Source organism: Theropithecus gelada, chromosome 3 (genome assembly GCF_003255815.1).
Source record: "Theropithecus gelada isolate Dixy chromosome 3, Tgel_1.0, whole genome shotgun sequence".
Classification (NCBI taxonomy): Eukaryota; Metazoa; Chordata; class Mammalia; order Primates; family Cercopithecidae; genus Theropithecus; species Theropithecus gelada.
Genome location: NC_037670.1, coordinates 141,899,129 through 141,923,694, shown reverse-complemented (window position 1 = coordinate 141,923,694; position 24,566 = coordinate 141,899,129). Strand labels below are relative to the sequence as shown.

General features: G+C 36.3%; 1 protein-coding gene across 1 annotated transcript in view; it reads right to left on the bottom strand.

The window, feature by feature from the left end:
- The window catches only part of CFTR (cystic fibrosis transmembrane conductance regulator), a 180,560-nt gene that overhangs the window by 36,960 nt on the left and 119,034 nt on the right, over positions 1 to 24,566 (bottom strand). Inside the window, exons 19-22 of the mRNA XM_025379291.1 lie at positions 22,484 to 22,634; positions 21,347 to 21,574; positions 18,290 to 18,390; positions 5,287 to 5,538 (exon numbers count right to left, since the gene is read on the bottom strand). Coding sequence (XP_025235076.1) covers positions 5,287 to 5,538; positions 18,290 to 18,390; positions 21,347 to 21,574; positions 22,484 to 22,634 — 732 coding nt within the window. The remainder of the gene's footprint in view (positions 1 to 5,286; positions 5,539 to 18,289; positions 18,391 to 21,346; positions 21,575 to 22,483; positions 22,635 to 24,566) is intronic.

Here is a 24,566-nt window from a genome sequence, read left to right as displayed (position 1 = left end):
ATCAAATAAATGGAGAAATATTTCATGATGATGGATAGGAAGCTTCAACATTGTCAAAATGTCAGTCCTTCCCAAATCCATCTATAGATTCAAGCCAATCACAATCAAAATCCCAGCCAGTTATTTTGCATACATTGGCAAACTGATTCTTAAGTACATAAAGAGAGACAAAAGACCCAGAATAGCCAATACAGTATCAAAAGAGAAAAATAAAGTCAGATAACTGAAACTACTCAAGTTTTATAGTTCAATTAAAAGATTGAGGCAGCACAACACAAATACCTTCAGTTTCCCAACTCTGTGCTCAAAGGTTCTCTTTAATTCCACTTATCTCCTTTCCTCCTATCTTGGAGAAGATAGTTTTCTCCTCAGTGCAGAGGCAAATGCCTCCATATTGCATTTGCTATGACCATTCCCCACAGACCAGTGCTCTTGCTTTCTACTTCCTACCACCAACACTGGTGTTCTACATAGCTTCTTATTTCAGTAACCACCCATTCCCTAACCTTTTGCAACTAGTCTTTTACCATCTCTCCTTTATACCTAATGGCTTTATTTTTCATTTATCTTCCTTTTGTTTTTTGTTTTGAGACAGTGTCTCACTCTGTCATCCAGGCTGTAGTGGTGCCATCACAACTCACTGCAGCCTTAATCTCCTGGGCTCAAGTGATCCTCCTGCCTCAGTCTCCCAAGTAGCTGGGCCTACAGGCACACACCACCACGCCCACCTAATTTTTGTAATTTTTGTGGAGACAGCATTTTGCCATGTTGCCCAGGCTTGTCTAGAACTCCTGGGCTCAAGTGATCCTCCCACTATGTCCTCTCTAAGTGCTCGATTACAAGCATGAGCCACCACACCCGGCCCTAACGGCCTTCTTAAACAAGAGCTTTCATGCTTGGGCAAGAATGCATCAGCACGGTCTGGAAGTTGTGCTGAAACTCAGACCCCTGTTCACACCCTCAGAATTTTTAATTCTTTGTTGGGGCCCAAGAATGAACATTTCTCATTAGTTCTTACGTGGTACAGATGATGCTGGTCCAAGGACCACCCTTTGAGAAACCCTGCTCTTGAAGATGACCAAAGACCACTAAAAAAAGAAAACAAACTGTTTTCTCTATCCTACTCACAATACTTCTGACACCAACAATGTGGGTTTTCGACACCAAGCAATGCTGATAACCGTCGGTTATTAGCATAGACCCCACAGGATAAGGGCTCATTCCCTTAAGACTGCCTCCCAACACACTTCAAATGCCAATGGCAAGCCCAGATTGTCACCTGTGCTTCTGACTGCGCATCTGTAAACTGCACATATCCATGAACTCTTTAGGTTTGCTAATTTGCTAGAACGGCTCACAGAACTCAGGGAAACAGTTTACTTACTAGGTTATCAGTTTATTATAAATGGATACCACTCAAGAACGGCCAGATGGGAGAGACGCATAGCAAAAGGTATGTGGGAAGGGGAGCAGAGCTTCTGTGCTCTATCTGGAATACTACCTTCTGAGCACCTCAATGTCTTCACCCGCCTGGAGGCTCTCCAAAAAAACTTCCAGTTAAGGCTTATCAGGTGACTTCATTACATAGGCATGGCTGATTAAATCAGTGGCCATTGTTGATTGTACACAATTTTCAGCCACTCATCCCTCCCTGGAGGTCAAGGGGTGAAGCTGAAAGTTTCAACCCACCCCCCTGGCAACCAGCACTTCCCCACTCCTGTCTTTAGGGACTTCCCAAAAGCCACCTCATAAATAGAAACTGGGGTATGGTTGATAGGGGCTTGTTATGAATAACAAAGAATGTTATTCACTTTTATTGCTCTAGAGCTATTTCAGGAACTAGGGGGGCGGGAAACATATAATAAAAGATGCTCCTGTAGCTCTTATCACTTAGGAAATTGCAAGGGTTTTAGCTCTATACCAGGAACCAAATAGCACCTAATAGCAAAATCTACCTGGATCATCTGAGTTTTCAACTGTATTGCTTTAGCTCTCAAAATCCAAAATTGGAGGTTGGGCACAGTACCTCATGCCTGTAATCCTAGCACTTTGGTAGGATGAGGCGGGAGGATTACTTGAGGCCAGGAGTTTGAGACCAGCCTGGGCAACATAGTGAGATCCTGTCTCTATATTTATATAGATTTAAAAAAAAAAAAAGATCCATAGTTTCTTATCTATCTTGCTCCAGTCTTGTCTCCCATTGCTTCCTTTGGCATCCCCGAACCTGATTGAACCAGTCACTGTTTTCTGTGCATGCCCCTTGCCTCATGTTATGCCCTTTGCCTGCAGCACCCTTTCCCACCCACTGAGACAGCCAAATGCCTAGGCAGATTTTAAAAAGGGTCCCAGAGAATCTCTAACCGACCCCATAAGTGTTTACATCAGATGCTTTTGCGCAGATGAGGGAACCTGCCCAGGGCTCGTCTGGGCGTGTGGACTGGAGTCTCACAAGCACACCGAGGGAATGTGGGTGGAGCTATGGGAAATTTGCACCTTATGCAGGGGAGAGGCTGATCTCTTCAGTTCCTGCGTGGTGGCTTGGGATTCAATCTGTGAGCAAGACTCCATCTCAATTTGCTGAGTTTTTTTTTCTTTTTTTCCTTTTCGCCTAATAAAATCCTACTCTACTCATGCTTCAGTGTATCTGTGTGCCTATATTTTCCTGATCATGTGACAAGAACCCGGGTTTTTAGTTGAACTAAGGAGCAAAATTCTGCAACACCACCTTTACTTGTTCAAAAACACAACTCAATTCTCAAAGCTTCATTCTAAATGCCACTTCCTGTATAAAACCTTCCCTTAATAGCCTAACTCTCCGCCAACTGATACTAACTGCTTCCTCCTCTGAATTCCCATAGCATTTACCTGGATATCTCTTATTCAAGGGCATTTCAAGGATTTTGGGGGCCCAAGGCTTGTAAATTTGGAGGGAGGGCTCTTTTCAATAATAAAGATTATAGAATTATAAATACAAAATTAGATACAGGGCCTTCGAAGTTGGCTCAGGCAAGTGAAGGTCTGTGAAACTTAAGCTTTGTTATTGTCACAATAAATCTGCCTCAGGTTTCAGTGGATCTTATGTTTCCCCTTTTAGATTATCATCTCCTGGGACAGAAACTTTCTTCCCCTGCCCCATGTTTTCTGTTCTTCCACCTTCTTTAAAGAGGAGCAATGGTATCTGGTGAAAAAGCACTTTGAACTCAGACAGATTTGGGTTTAAGATCCCTGCTTCCTTACTCACTTAATTGAACCGCAGTTTCCTCCACTGTGGAAAATAAAAGCAATCATATCTGCCTTTAGGGTTATAATGAGATCAAATGTAACAGCAAATAAAAGTGTTTAAACAGTGCTTAGGAAATGATAAGCTCTCAATAAATATTAGAGTCCCTCTTTGGATGTGTCAAACAAAAATTACAGGAAGTCATTGTTTTAGATTAAGCTCTCTCACGAGGCCTCAACAGACAAGACTAAAAGTAAAAATGGAATCACCCATGTTCACCAAAGCAAAACTGAGTCGTTATCTGGCCTTCCAAGAAATCAAGAAAGAAGACAGCCTGATTTCCCAAACAGGTCAGTTTCAAACTTCAATCTTAAAGTTCCCTCTGTTTTAATTATTAATGCAATGTTAACCAATCAGTGACTTTCCTATTATTCTGTTTCCTTATCCCCACCTTTCAAGAAAAGTAACTTTGAAATGACCAATTCTCTTTTTGTTCTTTGTTTCTGCTTCCTTTGGCCCTTTTTTTGGGTCTATAAAGTCAAGCTCCTTTGCTCAACTTAGTGGAACACTTATTCCAATTTGTGAAATGAAGGATTGCCCAAATCTAGAGTAGAAAATAAAGCTGACTGAGATCTTTAAACTAAATTTGTTGTCATTTTGTCTTTTGACAAATGGCACAATCCATAGCCTTATGCGAGTGATTTTCAATTCCCCCAAAGTACCTAGACAGTGCCTTGCAGTGAATAGTTACTGAACACACATGGCCTATTTTGTATATACAGGTTCAAAGAAAATGAAATACCTGAGCATATTACTTCTTTCTCATTTTGCTACATCTCTAATTACTAATCTCACATCAGGGAAACTTCCTATATTAATGAGGACTCCACAAATTCTATTACTTTACTAGGGTCTGCTTGAATTTAATTTAGTGGACAAATGAGCATTAGCAAAGCAAAGGGGTGGCAGGATGTCAGGAGGAGAGAAAGTCAATTTATTAGGCTTTCTACCAGGTTTATACCAACCTATTCTTGCTATTGTTTATAATAATGATATCACTTTTGGCATTCATCTTGGTGCCCCAGGAAAAGACACTTTCAGCTACCTATGGTATTCTAAAAGTTCTAAAATCCATGGGCAAAATCAAACTCATACATTCTGAAACTCATGAGCAAAACTGTTTCTATGGCAGTGTTAGTAACGGTGGCCTAACATCTTTACTAACTGTATCTCTCTCTATATTTTTGCATCTGTGTTTGCAATTAACCACAGAGAGATAAAGTTTTAAAATTCAGTTTTCAATTCAGTTTTCAGCTCCCTTTTATTTTATCTAAGTAAAAAAAGAAAATCAATCAAAATATATAATACTCTTGTCTGGATTTATAGAGCAGTCCAGAATTAGGGATTTGAAGACAATTAAGAACTATGTTTATGGAGCCTGAAGTATATGGATAATGATCATCCCTGTCTCCAAGAATCAATTCCAGAAATTAGTATATATTAAGTTCCTTCTATGTGTTCAGCGCAGTGCTAGGATCCATGAGAAGGATTTCAAAATAATGCCAATTACTCATGCTTAATAAATATAGTAAATAACAAGGAAAAATAATCTATATCTCAAAACTTCAAAGAAAAACAAAACAAACTGAAAAAAGCTAGAAAAAAAGTATCACTTGTTTGGCAGAATAGAACTTAGATAAAATTTAAGACAATAGATGGAGTCAGTAATAAGATATTAATGGAAGGTATTTTCAAGATGGAAAATCTAAAACATGTTATACTTTTGATTTATTTAATGGCTTCTTTAGTTATTAACTTAGCAATTAATTAGATATTCTGCAAGTACAATCACATTTAAAATAAACCCATTATATAGATTCAGGACTCTGCAAATTAAATTTCATATTAAAAATAATGATTCCATATAATAAAACATGTATGTTCAACGTTGATTCTACTCTACAGTAATAATGTTACAAATAGATTCTACTAACACATTGCTTCAGGCTACTGGGATTCACTTACTGAACAGAAGTCTAACAAAGCAAGCAGTGTTCAAATCTCACCCTCTGGCCAGGACTTATTGAGAAGGAAATGTTCTCTAATATGGGATTTCCACCTTCTGTGTATTTTGCTGTGAGATCTTTGACGGTCATTTGGCCCCCTGAGGGCCAGATGTCATCTTTCTTCACGTGTGAATTCTCAATAACCATAACTTTCGAGAGTTGGCCATTCTTGTATGGTTTGGTTGACCTGGTAGGTTTACCTTCTTCTGTTGGCATGTCAATGAACTTAAAGACTCGGCTCACAGATCGCATCTGAAATAAAAATAACAACATTTTTGTTTTTAAGAATGGCAGACAATTTCATAATTAGTTTGATATTTGCTAAAAAATAACTTGTAAAATGCGACACTTGCTACTTGTCACTTGGTTATTTGTTGGGCTTTTCAATGAACTAACAGGAAATAATTGGACATAATTAAAAGCTTAACCGAAGAGAAACAACCAGGACTTATATAAATGGGCTCTGTATAGGCCTGTTTATTTTTGTGATCACCTAATTCTCAGTTATGTAAGACACACATAAATAGCCAAACTATTCTCAAGGGAATAGATGACGTCAAAGAGAAAATTTATTTCTACTATGAGCAGCACTGCACAATGCTGTATAACCGGTATATTCTAATAAAATGTACCACACCTTAAAATCACTACTGAAGATTCTTCTCTTTCTCTCAAACTACCTTAGTAACTAACTATAATTTTATGTGTCAACCAGGTGGTTAAGTGAACTCTTGATGATTAGACAATTTTAAACAACTTCGCTATAATCTTCAAACAATTTAAGTAATTGGTAAATATCTGCAGTTAAATAATTACACTTTTAATCTAAATTACTTAAATACTCATTTTTAGTGCTAAAGAAAATGTAATTGCATATAAGGGTTATATTTGAAGTTAAATATTTATCTGCTTTATAAATCTATTCATGTAACATTTAATAAAGTTTATCTTTAATGCATTCAGAAATAAAATGACTCAATAATTTTTAAAGGTGTTCCATTTTTTTAAAAAAAACATACTTCTTTGAATAATTATGACTTATTGGAATTTGGAATATGATTTTTAAAACAACATGGCATACAATAAGTACCCAATAAATATTTGAACAATAAATGAATAAAGGAATGAATATACTAGTGAGTAAATAAATATAAATGAATAAAAAGAAAGAATTTGAAGACTTTGAATTCACTCAACTTCTATTTTTAAAAGATATCATCTTTGATCCTGTGACTCAATCCTTCCCAGGTATTAGTAGCTGACTAGACACAATTTTACTCTTATTTTTAGTCTTACTAGTAATTATTGATGCTGGCTTTATTCAGTCAAAAGTTTAACGAGCTTTCCTTTACAATATTAACATATCATCTTATTTATACCAAATGTTTAGACATTAAAAATTATTCTTTTTGGAAAAAAATGTGTGCAAAAGTGCATTTGCTTCTATTATTTCTGTTTTTCATTATCAAAAGCTGAAATGGGAAAAACTCTTCATCTTTAATATGGAATGATTAGTGGATAAAGCAGAGGAGTTTAGACACAGATCCTTAATTGAACATTAAAATTCCATCTTAGCAACTTAACTGTATTGCCTGTTTTCACATGCCATTGATCAAGCCTGCACTGTTTGGGAAGTTCTTTTTTCATTCTAGTGATTCTGGGCTTCAGTTTCCTTCATCTTGAAAATATCTTCAATTGCTGTTCATCAATTATTCAAGATTCAAGAAAATAATCCTCTGAAGTCAAGCCCACTATTAATGGAAGTGAAAAGGACCCAAAGCCTACACCCTAAATAATAGTTGAGGAAGTAAAAGGCATATAGTCATGATTGTTCCACATGTAATATTTTAAATTCTGATTTATGAGTTACTTTTAGGGGTAGCTAAGTCTTAACTCAGTCATTCTTGATTAACTTTGAATTAAAATACACTCTTACAGTGTCATTAATTGTCATAGAGAGCTACTAGTTTATAATAGGGTCTGGGAGATAAATTAAAATTACAACTACTATTGAGATGAAACTGCCAGAGATACAGTTACAATGCATTTAAAATATCTCATTGTATTTATCCTGCATAACAATAGTATCCCTCTCTTGAAATAATTGAAGGGTATACACGAATATAGATTAACTGTATAAAGTTGAGACTTGATGTTTTTGCACGTTAATTCTATACACAATTCTAAACTTATTTCTTATTAAGCAAAATAGGAAAGACACTATATAACAAGAATCCTTCACATTTCAATACTTTCAATCAATAAAACATTTAACTGTTGCTATTAAATGACTCAAAATTACACATAGTATTATTAGAAAATAAGGACTTTCAAAACCACTATTTTGGCTGCACTGGAATGTAACATAAAATGTTTTCTGTTTAGGACTTGTGTTTGAGCATTGCAAATTACATTCTGCATTAGTGAAGCTCACCATAGAGGGTGAGTCCACAACTTCTAATGTGAAATGTGACAAATGGAATGTATCAATCAAATTTAGAAAATGTAACTTTCCAACTCATTGTCTTTCTTACAGTCTAGCTGCTTAATGTGACTCTAAGACAGACTATTATAGCTCCCCACAGCATGGACAAATATGCCTAGCCAAGAACACGTGATTTAATCTTAAGACGGGGCACTCATTCACAGCATATGATCAGATAGTCATTCAATTCAGTGGGTGAGAACACTTTCTGACAGGAAGAAAAAGTGGCTTGTGCAAACACTTTCACCATGGTCAGTTGTGCAGCCACTGAGATGCCATTACTGAATAGATGTGGACAGATAACATTATGAATTACTAACCAATTCCTTGTAGTCGTGGGCTTTCCAGCTTGATTATTCTACCTCCAGTATTTCCGGAAGGAGAGGCCACATCAGAACCAGAGCAGAACAAATCAATTCTGGTCATTTAAGTTTCAAAAACCGGCTTTTGAAACTCAAGTTAGATATTGATCATTTGAAAATTGTGAGCCATGTGAATATTGGCCTTTAAGCGCCAAAAGCCAAAGCCTAAGGACTCAAAACATCGTGTTCATGCAAAAACAGTAACCATAGACAAAATTATGATGGATTAGAAGTAGTCACTCTCCTCACTCCATAAGTGGGGATAACAAAAGGGTTTAGATACCAGGTCCTCTAAGAAAAGTTCTGCCTTGCAACCAAATCCTGGCTTTATCCTCAAGTAGATGTGGGGAATTTTAGAACAAAGGAGGCCTGTGCCTGACTTCCAAGGCAAAGCCCAGGAAATACTCATGCCATAGTGAAGCTTCCTGTGCCTTGCATGACGTGGCAGCAGTAGAGTGAACTTGGTTGCTTGGAATGTCTACGCACAGATGATTTGATATAGCTTCAGATTTGAATACTTTGACCCCTCACAGGCAGCAAGGGAGAGCGCACAGTGAGAACAAGAAGGACAAAGACTCCATCTACCTGGACCATGCCCCTCTAGGTCACACAGGAACATCACTGCCTCAGAGATAGCACAGACAAAAGATGATGTAGGGCAACACACTCTTTAATCCCTAATATCATGGCAGTCTGTAAACTCTACTTAGAACCCAGCAAAATCTCTGAATTCAATGATATTATTTTCTTTCACTCAGTGGAATGTATGCTCAAATAGAAAATAAACTCAATCACAGAAAAAGTAAAGTCCTATTTCTTGTACACTTAATTTCTTAGTCAAAGATTCACAGCTGCTACCAGGGATGGATCCAGGTTTTGTGGAGCCTGAAGCTTAAGTAATTTCGGGAATTCTTTAAAAAAAAAAAAAAAAAAAAGAATCCAAATCCAAATTATGCATACAAAATTAAGTACAGGGCCTTCAAAGGAGTTCCTGCACGTGAGAGGACCTGCGGCTTATGTCTCATAGGCTTCATGTTAAACCAATTCTGCCTACTACAGTAACCTTGTTCAAAGTGTTCCTTGTTATATTCAAACAATGGACAGTTCAAAACATCCCTTCCCATCTAGTGGTTAGTACCATGCAGCCACTTAATAAATCTTTGTTAATAATGAATGAATTCATTATTCTACCTCCTATGCAGAAAGCAGTGTCTGTGCAGTAAGAATGACAGTGCTACAAGTCTACATTAGCAAGTAGTCCAGGCTGCAATTTTACCCCTCAGCTCCTCAGCCTCAAAATATTCATTGCTATTTGGATTAGACGGAAGTTACAACCTATCAAACTATTCTTAGTCTCATCTGTTTGTTTTCTTTGAGCTTTTAACCTCACTTAACCTTTTCTCTCATTTAGAGTGCCTACTAAACATTTTCACCTGATACATAAAAACTGTGCCATTGTGTAGCTACCTACCTAGATTGTGCTGGATAGAAATTCACATTCCACAATTATCAGAATGACTGGATTGGCAAACTCCTTAACCCCAGCCTGCTGTTTCCTGTGCACAGAAAAGAGTTGTTCAAGGAGGATCGAGGGATATCTCTGTCTAGAGCAGCAAGCTGGCCTGCCAGCAGCAAAGTCTCATGATAGCCAACACCTGCTTCGGTAGGAGCACTTTCCTTAGACTTTGAGAAATAGAAGATGAAGCCAAAATGAGACCCAACCAATGACACAATGAACCCCATTCTTCATTTGTGGGGAAGAAAACGTGACATAATTTGTGCAGACCTCTGTACATTAGAGTTTAGCCCAAATTTGATGAGAATTTTTCTTAAGGATCATCATCTGGTTTAAATTCTTGGTTTCATTATTTAATTTTATTATTCTCCAAAACCTCTTCTGAGCCCCTTGAGAAGGGGTCAGTCCTTAAAACTGGACCTCATTATCTTTATAAAAATGGTCAAAGTTCAAACTAACCTAAGCATTAGAAGAACAAAGTGTTTTGGGATTATGACAGTCTTGACAAAAAGATAGCTTCACAGCCTAATCTCAGCCTTACTTTGTAAAGGATGCATTTAAGCCAAGAAGAAAATAATTCTTGATTTTCCTTTTCACTTTGTATGACAAAGAGGGAAGAGGAGGCTTACAGGCTTTTTCTAGAATAAGTCAAGAAACCAGACTCCTCTCCCTCACAAAAATATTTGTTCTATTTCCTTTCATCCTTTTGGTTGTCCAGAAGCCAGCACATCAAGATTAGGCATTAACACCCAAACTATGTGCCATCATACCCCAAAAGCCATAATAGAAAATACACATCACACACCTGAGATCTGGCTGGCAACACTATAAAGAGACTTCATGACTGATAGTTATTGAAGGATTGCAAGAAATAAATATGAAGAGAGTCATCTAGAAAACAGGCACAATGTAAAAAAGTCCCACATTTCACAGGAAAAATTTTGTAAGTATGAAGTATATAAAAGGGGAAATTTAGGGGTTTTAAATCATAAATCCTTCTCAGTAGGCAAAAACTATGCTTTTCAATACTCGCTAACACAGACCTGACATCCAAGGCCAAGTTAGATCCATTAGCATAATCTTTAGGCCATGAACATAAACCTAAGAGATAATAGCAAGAAAACAGACTCTGCCCAAAACATGTTCTTGAAACTCTGGTCTATGTTTCTACATCTATTACTTACACGACTAGAGCACATAAAAAGTCAGTCAAGTGCCATGTTGCTATAAATTATTAACAGCATAAATGAGTTACTTATATTATACTATAAACCTAGCCCTTTAGTGTATTATTACAGCTTGCTCTCTACAGAAATGGTTTACATATTTTAACCTGTGTCAAATCACTTGAGAAGTCAGTGTCACTTTTTCTATTAAAAGTGACAGAGATGACGATCTTCACAAAACAGAAACAAAACCTATTTGCAACATGACAAAAGGCATATCCCAAGTTAACACCAAGGTTTCAAAATATGCTGGTGCCCATTTTCAATAACTAAGAACTTTGGTAAACATGGTACTAAGTGTGTAAATGGGCAAACGAAGACTCAAACTTACTCTTCCATGTAAAAGCTCAGACATCACTCATCACATCTATTACTTACTCTGGAGCTTAATTACAATCTAGCTTGGTGAATGCAATTGGATTTATGTGGCTTCCACTGAAAATATTTCAAAAGAATTTGCAAAAAGAGGAATCCAAAACAACAAATCAAAATACCTTCTCACAGTTTTCACTATTTTAATACGATTTTTCTCCAAACATCGGAATTTTGCAATATTGTGTCTTCCCCAAATTACTCTGTCATTAAGCCTCATCCTTTACATGTCTTGCAGAGATTTATGTATATATCATTGATTGATATAGGACAAAAGTCATTTGCTGGTGGTCCATCAATTCAAAAGGAAATTCTATGACATAGACCAGGGGTCAGCAAAACTATGACCCACAGGACACATGTAGCTACTCCCATTAGTTTACATATTATGTACAGCTGCTTTGCCCTACAAACACTGAGTTGAGTTGTCATAAAGACAACACAGCCCACAAAGCTGAAAATATTTACTATCGTAGTCTTTATTGAAAAAGTTTCCTGAGTCCTCTGCTATGACTCACAGAAAATCAGAGCTAAAATGGGTCTTAGCATGTAGTTTTGTGGTTCACAAGTCTTGCTTGATACACACTAGAATCACCCGGAGCACTTTTAAAATGACAAACATCATACTCAGTCACCCTGCCCCCTACCAAGAGAACTGACTTCACTGGTTTTAGTGGACCCTGAATAGTCTGTGTTTTTGTTTTGTTTTGTTTTGTTTTGTTTGAGACAGAGTCTCACTTTGTCGCCAGGCTGGAGTGCAGTGGAGCTATCTTGGCTCACTGCAATCTCCATCTCCCAGGTTCAATGGATTCTTCTGCCTCAGCCTCCTCGGTAGCTGGAAGGCATGTGTCTGGCTAATTTTTGTATTTTTAGTAGAGACAGGGTTTTGCCATGTTGGCCAGCCTGGTCTTCAACTCCTGTTCTCAAGTGATCCACCTGCCCCAGCCTCCCAAAGTGCTGGAATTACAGGCATGAGTCACCACACCTGGCTACTCTGTTTTTATAAAGATTCTGCATGTGCTACTAGGATGAGAACTTGTGATCTAATTCATTCCTTCATTGCAAAAATGAGGTTATCTAAACCCAGGAAGTAAAATGATAGGCACAAAGCCCAGTGAATTTTCTAAACCTTTCAACCTTTTTTGTTTGTTTGTTTTTAACATTCCAGCAATCTCTTAGGGTTCTTGTTAAACCTCTTCTACTAATTCAAGACTCTAGAACATAATAATGGCATTTCATTTGTTAGTTCTAGTTACACACTGGTTCAGAGTTCTTTGATCAGCTCTGATAATTGCAGCAGTGAATAACTTAATCAATGGACTCTAGCATTCAGGGATAGTAGCAGAAATGTGATTCCTGTCAGGATGTGGAATAATACCTGCCTACACACTAATCAAGATTTGAAATTTTTCATAGGAAAAAGATCTAGAAGAGAGAGATTCTCAAAGCTGGAAGGAACCTTAGAAAACTTCTCACCAAAGGTTTCATTTTACAAATGAGAAAAATAAGGCCCTCGAGGAATCTAGGACTTGCCCAAGGCCACACGTGGCAAGGCCAGAATGGAATGCAGGGCTCTTACCACAGATACTCTACAGGATGCAATGAGAAGAGATGGATGGAAGGAAGTCTTGAGACAGAGGTCATGAGAGGAAAATATACCACAAAGACTTGTGGAAATAGAAAAATAAAGATAGACATGATCAAGAAACCATTAAAAGGAGACCAAAAAAAATTGAAGAAATGACTCCTCCCCTCAGATTCTTACAGCAAAAACTACTTTCAGTACAAGAAAATCAGGCATCCGGAGTAATGCAGAAAAGCCAGGTACCCCTTTTCTCCACACATCAGGTTTCTTGTTGGTCATTGTACAATCAGTCGCTTGATCTTTACTGGAACCCAAAACAAACACAGACAATAAAAGGACAAAGGAGAAACCGCGGGAGTTTCTATCGACAGAAAACTCTTCTCAGATTGCATCAATCTTGGAAGAATTTTCTAGAGCCTCACTAACAGAAATCTATCCACAAGCCTTGCAGATTCATTGCCTTCCCTGCTCACCCTGGTGGCTTTCTTCTTCTTATGTTATCAGAAACACAAAGTTGAACAGGGTAGACAGCTAATGGAAACAGGGATGGTTTATCTGCTGCTTCTCTGGGAGAATTAAAGAAACAGAATAATATCCACATGCTCAGAATTAGGCAACAGGAGTAAGGTAGAAAAGCCAGGTTCCCCTTTTCTTTACACATCAGACTTCTTGTTGGTCATTGTACAATCAGTCACTTGATCAACAAAACAAACAGTAAAAGACAAAAAGTAATCTTTTAGTTGTGCCCATTATGTGGTAGACAGTCTTGAAACAAACTGAATTGTCAATGGCTTCTTTCCAACAATGTGACTATGAGTGTGAGTAATTTATCAGTCACTAGATGGCTTGGTATGGTTCAGTTTGAAGCATCACCTTGTCACCCTTTCTAGATCTTATTTATTTAATCTTTACTCGTTCATACAGATAGAAATCTTAAGTGCTTATTTAAGTTACATAACGCTTAAGTAGCTAAGAATAGGAGAAAGAGAAGACTTATGTTACTAAAAATTGAAGGCATCTTATGAGTCTGAAGAAAATAAACCAGCACACAACTTTCTTTTGGAGGAAAAAATATAAGATAATTGCTTTAGCAATAACAACTATAAATTCATATAGTATTTGAGGTATGGAGTTTTAAAAAATCAACACTTTTCTTTTCACCCCGTCTATAGAATGGTATGAGAAATACAATTGAAGTGAATAGAGATAGAAGCCACAATTTATGTTAAAATAAAGAGTGAATTATTAATAGAAATAAACACTTTTTAAAGCATTGAGATATCAATTGAAATAACTGGAAATCCCCTAACATGGGGTGTTCCAACAGGAATTATTAAATTAGATTCTGATAATTTTACTATTTATTAAATTACAGGGGTGATTCACAAACTATTAAACTATATTATTCATAAAGTGACAATGTTCAGATGACTTTTTATCCAACCTGCCAAATAAGGCCAGACACATTAGTAAGTAGAATAGAAGCTTTGTCCTGTTTTAATAGTCTCCTGAGACCCTGGGTATATTTTAAGGAGATACTGAACAGAAACTCATGCCTTAAAATGTCAAGCCTACTGAAAGACATTCTGTAATTGTGTTTTATGAACATATGGTGGTGTCAAGATGAGAGCTGGATACACATTTAGAGAGCAGGATAGAGGTCTAAACTAGAGATACGAATTTATGATTCATCAAGAGATGGTTTATTTTCTTTGCGTGTGTCTGTGTGATGGAGTCTCCTCTATCGCCCAGGCCAGAGTGCAGTGGCGCGATCTCAGCTCACTGCAACCTCCATCTCCCAGGTTCAAGCAATTCTCGTGCCTCAGCCTCTCTAGTAGCTGGGTGCATGCCACCATGGCCAGGTAATTTTTGTTATTTTTAGGAGAAATGGGGTTTCACCATGTTGGCCAGGCTGGTCTCAAACTCTTGACCTCAAGTGATCCACCTGCCTCGGCCTTCCAAGATTCATCAAGAGATGGTTTTTGAAGCATGGGTTTAGAAAATAACAGCTAGAGAGTGTCAGTGGAACAGGGCTGAGAGAAGGGGCCAGGAAAAGGGACCAAGGAGGAGCCAGAGAGGTAGAAGGAAAATGAAGCGAGAGAAGTGTCATGGAGGCAAGAGAGAAAGTATCACAAGAAGAACTTGTCCATGGCATAAATACTGCTGGAGCTGTTAAGGGAGACAAGGAAATTGGCTCTGACAAGATGTTGATCCTGAGTTATGGTGCTGATGGAAATAAAATGAAGTAGGTTGTGGAAAGAATGGGTTGAGGAAAACAATGAAATGAAAGTGGATTGAGAAAAAAATGGAAGTAGGTTGAGGAAAAGATGGAAAGTTGTCCTTTCTCAGATATTTTGCTATATATAGGTCAAAGAAACGGGATAGTAGCTGGAGATCAAGGGAAAGTATTTTTATGCTAATGAGAAAGGTCCCACGAAGAGGGAGGTATTGCATATTACTTGCTCCTGAATATAGGAGCAAGAACACCAGCAGAAGGTGGTGCATGAGGAGAGGTGCAGTAGGCTGGTGCAACCAGTGGAGAGAAACGAGAAAATTCTTTCTGGTTGCATCAAAATTTTTTTTTAAGTTTTTTAAAAAAGATATAATAAAGTCACTGGCTGAAAGTGCAGGAGTTGGAATTATTGGAGCACCTGAGATGGGAGAAGAAGGTGGGAAAAAGCTATCTTAGGGAATATAATAAGGAATTTAGTAGGAAAATCTAATAAAAAAGGTTGTTGTACAGTTTTGTGTACCAATATTTGAGATATGTGATCATAGACACAATGCAACTCGAGGTTAAATGTTATCAAAGCATTACCTTTATTAGTTGAGCGCTACAGAAAGCTAGGCACTTTGGCCTAAGCACCAGGTGGAAGGTTAAAAAAAAAAAGCCACACTGTCATTTTTATAACTTCAGAGTTATGTTGACATTTGACTTTGTGTTCTTGTCTAAACTAGGCCAGTTGGGTAAATAAACTATTCTTTCCAAGTATAAACATTTTTTTCTGAAAAAGTAGAAGTATACATCAAACTAAACACCTTGTTTACTCCATTGTAAACTCAACGCTAAATTCAGTTAACAACTCAGTAAGTAAAATGACAACACTGAGTTTTTACTTCAGAAGTCACAAGGACCTTTGGGATTAACATCATACAAATGTAAAATTTGAGGGCACAGTCATATCTATTTCCTACTCTCAACATATGCCGAGGTGAAAACAAAAAAGTTACTGTATAAGTTTAGCAATGGCATGGGTAACAGCAGTATGATGGGAATCAATAACCAGATTAATGCCCATAAACATCCAGGAAAGCCTACTTGTGCTATTTGGCAGGGAAATAACTCACATATTAGCTTTGATATTCAAACAAAAGAATGTGATTTTTTAAATGTGATCAAGTGCAAATATTGATACTTTTCATAGACTGTATTATAACATAATAGGTCCTTGCAAAGATCCTTCAGTGCCACAAGATGAAAGGCACAATATCAAAGCACAGGTCACAAAGCCAGGATGCACATGTGAAAAACCAGAGGAATGAAAATGCCTTACAGAAACTTTCATGGAGATTGAACATGCAGAGTAGAAATGCACCAAACAGAGGTTTTGACATCAATGTGTAGAGGCTACCATGTAAACCAAGAAAATTAATATAGCAAAGAGAAAGGAATTGTATACATCCATGGTAAAAAGATGTTTTTAGGTAAAGAAACATGTAAGTGCATGAGGAGCTTAAATATAAAGTCAAAGTTGTAGAAGGTTGGGCAAAGAATTAAATAGATGTAAGCACAATATTCATTTAATATTCTCCTGCTGTTTTCCAACAGAAACATTTCTATGCACTTATGAGACCCAACTCCAAAAGCATACTGGAATGGAATTAAAGACAGAACCACAGAAGCTAAAAAGAGCTGATCAAACTAAAAAAAAAAGTTAGAGGTAAAGAAACCAACTTTAGTATAAATCATGTTCCAATTAAATTACAGCTCAATGTGTTATGAAAATGCTTAAAGAAAAGAAGAAGACACATGGACCAGAAGAGAGCATTAAAAGGGTTTTCTTTTCCCTGGAGATATTTTTTATAATGCTCTTTGTTCTGACAGGAGTTGATCATACAAATTTTATAGCTGAATAACTGTGTGTGGTTTGGGAACACGAACACTGTCTCAGAGAACAAGGAAAGACACTTAAGCAAAAAGCGTAATTTTAAAAAGAGTATAATAATAGTGTTGCACAGTCATTCTTAACTTGGGTTTCTAAGCCATCTACAAAAGCAGTGCTGAATGAATAATTTTAAATACAGTAGCACAAAAATACTTTAAAAATTCAATGATGAAGCTATCCAGACCAACCACATAGTCTGATTGAAAATTATGCATTTGGTTTTTTTAATAAAAATGGGTAAATGTGCATCATTTCCTTTAATTTCTCAGTCCTGCTGCAATGGGATTTGTGCCCCTGATATGGTATTAGCACACAAACATTACTATAATATTAATGGCTCTGCACTCTAGAAAACCAAAATGAGAGAAATAACACAACTAAAATGTGGTCTTTGTACACACTAATACAGTATACAAATGTGTGGCAATATTTATCAAGCAGAAAGAGAGAAGGCAAAGATAAGCACTTTAGGAATAAGAAAGGCACTATCACTAAATGATGTGAAAAAAACTTAAATAATAGTATAAAAATGTTATGCTGCTAAATTTGAGAGCTCAAGATAAGGAAGGAGTTCTTAATAAAGATATCAAAAGCATAAAACATAAAGGAAAAGACAATAAATTGAACTTTATTAAACTTAAAATCTTCTTTTCATCAAAAGACTTTATAAGCCAAGCCACTGACTGAGGGATTATGTTTGAAATGTATAGAGCTGACAATCCATAACTCATAAATTCCTACAAATTAATTAAGGAAGAAAAAACAATCTAGGTGACAAATGAGTAATCAACATGAATAAGAAATTAATGTAAGAGAACAGCAAAAGCCAATAATTATGTATCCAGATGCCCTACATTTTTAGCAATCACTTCACATCTATCAGACACCAAGTGTTGTTGAAGATATGTAGCTATGAGAACTCTTGCACTCTCTTGATGGGGATATATGTCAGTACAACAGACCTGAGGACAATTTGGCACCACTCAGTTAAGCATGGGTGAATTCTATGACCCAGTAGTACAACTCCCAGGTATTGGTCCTAGAAAATCCTGAACAAGGAAACAGATGAAAGAATGCTCACTGCAGTATTAGATCTTTATAGTCGCTATCTATGAGGAGGAAAGAAGAGATAAGGATTTAATGAAAGATATACAGTGACCCTCAATTTATCTGTAATGTTTTATTTCTTAAGCTCAATATAGGGTATATAGTTCTTCCTCATGCTATTACTTATACTTTTTTACTTGTCTGAATTTTTTTCATTAAAGTTAAAAAGATGATAATGACTTACCAAGCTATCCACATCTATGCTGGAGTTTACAGCCCACTGCAATGTACTCATGATATTCATGGCTAAAGTCAGGATAATACCAACTGTTCCTTCTCCTTCTCCTATAGATGCACAAAAGACATAAATGAACCTCATGTTATTAAATTTACATTTCAATTTTATGCTGATTTTAACAATTTTTAAGTCTCAGTTCATCACAGCATTTACTAATAGAATAATGTTCTGCATATAGTAAGTATTCAACCAGGATTTTAAATCAAAGAGTGATAGAATATTAGGAAAGTATTGCCCTTTTTAAAAAATGTTACTGATGTTGGAGGTGCTGTTGGTATTGGGTAGGTACCATATTTGTCTCTTCTACTATTATTCTCTAAGTAATAAGAGAACAAATATTAGAATGGGCAATGGGAAAATATCCTGTATCCAGATGAGCTCCTCTACAAAGAAACCAAAAGCAGGGGAATAGTGTGTCCAAACAGCATCTGCATGCTTAGATGTTTAGATGTGCTCTGTGCCTTTGCAAGGAGGACATTTGTTAATTGCATACTGTTGGGAAGTAAATGGACTTAGAACTTCACCCGACAGTCAGAAAACTAACAGGTCTGCCATTTGGAAAGAGAAAAGAATACCCTCTATGTAAAAAAAAAAATAAAAAAAGAAAAAAAAAAGATTAGTGCACCTGGGAAGAATGATACTTAAGTGTTTAATTACAATAAATTTTTTTTAAGGGCTAAAAAGGACCGCTAATTAAAACTCGTAAGTATTCAGTATTATGGCCATAAAAATTCTCTAAGAGGAATGTTCTTAAATTATTATAAAGTTAAACTATCAAGTCCCAATCGAGAGATCTTACACCTGTAATGCATGATAAAATTGTCAAAAGGTTCTACAGTTGGGAGAAATAATTTCTCTTATTATTAATTGAAATTTTTGTTTCTGCAATTCCTCTAACAGAAGGCATAATATACAGAGCATATATCTGTAGGTAATACTAAATTATTTTCATATAGGTTAGATTTATCTAGACCCCAATATATTGCTTGTTCTGAAGGTTAAGATGAGAAGATAAAATTTTAATAATAATAAATCAGATAACATTTATTTAGTATTTACCATGGACCAGGCACTATACTAAGTGTTTTGGACAAATCATCCCATTTACTATTCACCCACACCTATGGAATAGGTAATATTATTGTGTCTATTTACACTTGAGGAAAATGAGGGGCTTAGAGAGCTAATTAACGTTTGCAAGTTAACACAGCTGAAGACCAGTCGAGCCAGGGATAATAATAGCTGGGTGACCAACATCCACTCTGGCTGACCATCTGATTTGATGGGTAAGTTCTGTACTATAATGATTGTTAAATGTTTTGATTATTGCCCCTAATAAATCAAGACTCAATCACACTCAACCATGGTATAGCATGTGTTATATTGGTTTGAATTAATTGTTAACAAATCTTCATTTATGTAACTCAGCCTTCTTTGATCCCATTTTCAAATAACTTAAAAGAATTTTTTAAAGTTGTCTAAAATTGCAGTACTGATGAGGATTAGTACATTTGCCTGCCCATGTATATTCCTTTCATAGAGTCATTTCCCACTGCCCGAGCTGAGAGAACAACAAAGGTGGCGAACCCACTATCCTCATAGCAGTGGAGTAGACTGCAGGTGGACCCCTGAGCCAAAAGGAACCTGTTTTCTGTTCTCTCCAGGACTTTGCAATTGTACAGAGGAGCTCTCCTGTTAATTCAGGAGGCCAGAATGGAGACACTACATAAAGTCAATGTTGCATAGCCCTGGTTCACCAGGAAAGCCAGTTAATTCAGGAGGCCAGAATGGAGACACTACATAAAGTCAATGTGGCATAGCCCTGGTACACCAGGAAAACCAGTTGATTCAGGAGGCCAGAATGGAGACACTACATAAAGTCAATGTGGCATAGTTCTGGTAAACCAGGAAAGCCAGTTAATTCAGGAGGCCAGAACAGAGACACTACATAAAGTCAGTGTGGCATAGCCCTGGTACACCAGGAAAACCAGTCTTCAGAGAGAGAAAGGAATGAAGCAGTCACAGAAAGGAATGGACCCAGGACAGATATAGACTCAAGAAGAAGAAGAGTTGCAGCTGACTCTCTTGTGCCTGTTCCAGCTTCTTTAAGAGTCAAATGGCACCACCTTCTCGTTGTTCCTTGAGGCCTTCCTGTAACTCCAACAAATGCCTGCTTCTGGTTTGAGCAGAATTCTGTTCCTACAATCAAATGATCCCCCAGATTTGGCATTGATTTGGCATTTACTCTGCCAATATTCACTGTCACATATAACAACTTACTTCAATACTTATCATAAATACTCAGAAATTCAAATTCTTAAATTAGAGAAAACAAATTTACCTACATACATTTTTATTTTACTTATTATGAAATACTTTGTTTTTCACTAAAGATCCTAAAATCAATCCAGAACATTTGTGTTTAAAACACATGGCACTTTCTTTTTTTTTTTCTTTTGAAAAACATGAGACTTCCTTTCTTTTCTGTGACAGTTTTACTTTGTGCAAAATTTGCAATTAGATAACAAATTTTACCTAGTAGAGATTTAAAAAACAAAACTTACCGACAAGGGGAACTGTGTGTGTGTGTGTGTGTGTGTGTGTGTGTGCGTGTGTGAATGCAGATGCTTCATTTCCCTTCTTTAGGGATCTATTAATTTTGAAGCTAGGACTCTTCATCAATATGAGTATGAAGAGGTGACATTTTTTCCCCTTCAATCACAGAATTGCTATCTGACAATCTGCGTGCCTTGGTTTTTAAAACTGTGAAAACAGGGATAATACCATATATATCCAACTTCAAGTAAATTATTTGTTCAACAATAAAACAATGGAAATTCAAAGAAATCATTTGTTCAATGATAAACCAACAAATTTGTTAATTATTAAACTCCAAAAAAACTCTAAAGATACCAAAAATTGATAACCTATAAGAATGCAGCATTTTATTCATTGACAAAGTTTTTACTAAATGCTTAGCTAAAATTAACCAGTTCATAGTACCTGTTGTTAAAATGGAAATGAAGGTAACAGCAATGAAGAAGATGACAAAAATCATTTCTATTCTCATTTGGAACCAGCGCAGTGTTGATAGGTACAAGAACCAGTTGGCAGTATGTAAATTCAGAGCTTTGTGGAACAGAGTTTCAAAGTAAGGCTGCCGTCCGAAGGCACGAAGTGTCCATAGTCCTTTTAAGCTTGTAACAAGATGAGTGAAAATTGGACTCCTGCCTGTGAAATATTTCCATAGAAAACATTGCAAATAACATAAACACAGAATGCAATTTCATAACACCATGTACCTGAAAAAGACTAAATTAGAGTAATCATATCGCAAATGTCATTGGTTAAAAAGATTTTTTCACACTGGTGCCATTCTTTGAATAGATGTGATTTGTTATTTTATTAATGAGCTACCCTCCTTTTTTACTTGGCTACTAGAGATGGGAACTTAAAAAATCACCACCAACATTTATTCCTTTTTCTTGGCTACCACTGGGAATTTTCTGGCTAATTCTAAATTAATTATCACTGAAAAAAATGTTAAGACAATTTTTTCAAGTATCTACATTAAGGAAGTTTATGTGACTTGATTTAGCTAATAACCTACAACGCAGAAATACACTGAAAAATTATTGCCTGAAAATGCACCAACACTAAGGCTGTCACTGCAAAATGTGATTCCCTAACAGCTCAAGTAGAGTTTGGGGGAACATGAAATGGCAGCTCCAATACTTGAAGGAAGGGTGTCCGAAGACAAAAAGTCAAAGGGACAAATTTGGTCAAGTATCATTTGGGAACCCAGAGAAACCTTTAGTAATAGCAGCACTATCATTTTTTAATTTAATTGATATAAGTTTATTATAAATGAATGTCCTGTACACCAACTGTGGTAAGATTCTATATACCCATTTTAAAACCAAAATGAAGTCACATGGCCGTTAATTAAGAAAAACAATCCATGTGTACTTTGTAATACAGTTTCCTTTTATAGACACATACATGTAGAAAAAAATTATTGTTATATGATGTGAAAGTTTAAAAACAGAATTTTTTTTGAAAAGTAGATTAACAATAAAGAATCTCAGATAGCTCTTGTAGCTTTTTTCCAAGATGAGTATCACACATTCACTGTCATACCTTCAGATTCCAGTTGTTTGAGTTGCTGTGAGGTTTGGAGAAAATATGCTCTCAACATAATAAAAGCCACTATCACTGGCACTGTTGCAACAAAGATGTAGGGTTGTAAAACCGCGACAACTGCTATAGCTCCAATCACAATTAATAACAACTGTGAGATCGAAGAAAACATGTTTGTGAGTAAACGTTTTCACATTGCAAAGTGGACAAAGTGTGTCAGTGATTTATTTCTAAATACTCTCCCCATTCTATTCCTAGTCGGAAAGTAACCATTTGCAAGTACATTTTTCATAGGCTCTATGAAAATTTTAAAAATTGTTCACGTCACTGATAACATTTTTGAAGTTTTGAAAACATGGTGTTCTTTGATCTTGGGATATTTTCATTTCCCAGGCACTTTAAAGTATTGTATGATAAATACATTTTAAGTGAATATTAATTTAACATAAACTTTTTAAATAATTTTAGTATGAAGGTAAATCTTAGGATTTATTTTGGTTAGACAGTTTTTGAAAGTTGGGCGTTCATCTTGGAGTCTTTTGATTCAGAAAGTTCTGCTTGAAATACAAGCTTGTCATTTAGGCAAGCTATCTAACCTTTTGGAGCATATTTTCTCATGCTTAACATTGAAATAAATCATACTTAATAAACTCCATATTTCTACATTACACCAAATACATACATTTTTAAAAGGTACAAAGTCTGCCAACACTTACTTCACAAAAACCCATTTGAATAAAGTATAAATAAAGTAACTGTCAGCAGAAAGGAAAAAAAATAAACACTTTATAACATCCGTATGCTATTCAGTGAGGCAGTTCTCTACCAGTTTCCATAAGTGACACATGCATTTTCAACTGATATAACTTTAGAACTGAAAGGGACCATTATTAGGTTTATATTCCCCATTCTACAAGTGACAAACCTGAGACCCTTCAAGATAAGTGTCTGCTCAGGGTAAAATAGTGGGAATCTGCGGAAAATAACCCCGATTTTCAATTTTCACTATACAGTGCTCCAATCCAGAAAGCAAATTTGTCAGAACATTGTCAAAAGTTAGAAAATAGAATGAAGATTATATGAAATATCAAAATACTGAAACTCAAAGAAGCAAAGAACAGAACCATGGGCAACAGAACAGGGGATAGAGGGAAATGGGGAGTTACTAATCAACAGGTATAAAATTTCAGTAGTGCAAAATGAGTAAGTTCCAGAGATCTGCCGTGCAACATTTTGCCCATGGTGAACAATATTGTATTTTACACATAAAAATCTGTTAAGAGGGTAAACCTCATGTTAAGTGGACTTGCCACAATAAAATTAAAAATTTTAAAAGAGAAAAGTAATAGAAAATAGAGTGAACAGAAATATTTTCTAAAAAAGAAAACTTATAGGTATGCTTTATTTTGTGCAACAGATCTGCTTCTGAAATGTCATGAATAGAATTAAATTTTATTTGTTTGAAATTAAGTATAACCAGAGGTATAACACAATTAAGTATAATCAGAGGAGTTCACAATTTAAAGGACCCCTGTGATTAATCATTTAACAAAATCAAAATTAACCAAATTTGTACTGTATTTGGATTGTCGTATATTATGCTCTCTTAATATGAGACTCTCTTACAAATAAAATAGGTAAATTAATATAAAAGACCTCTGCTTAATCATCTGTGAAACAACAACAAATGAATCTTAGCATTAAAAGTTGAACCGGGCCAGGTGCAGTGGCTAACACCTGTAATTCCAGCACTTTACGAGGCTGAGGCAGGTGGATCACTTGAGGTCAGGAGTTGAAGACCAGCCTGGCCAATGTGGTGAAATAATACAAAAATTAGCCAGGCATGGTGGTGGGCACCTGTAATTCCAGCTACTCTGGAGGCTGACACAAGAGAATTGCTTGAACCCAGGAGGCGGAGGTTGCATTGAGCCAAGATTGCACCACTGCACTCCAGCCTGGGCGACAGAGTGAGACTCCGTCTCAATTTAAAAACAAACAAACAAAAAACAAACACGTTGAGCAGAAGTGATTCAAATTGGCATAAAAGAAAAAATTTGAGAGCCATCACGTATGTCAAAAATGT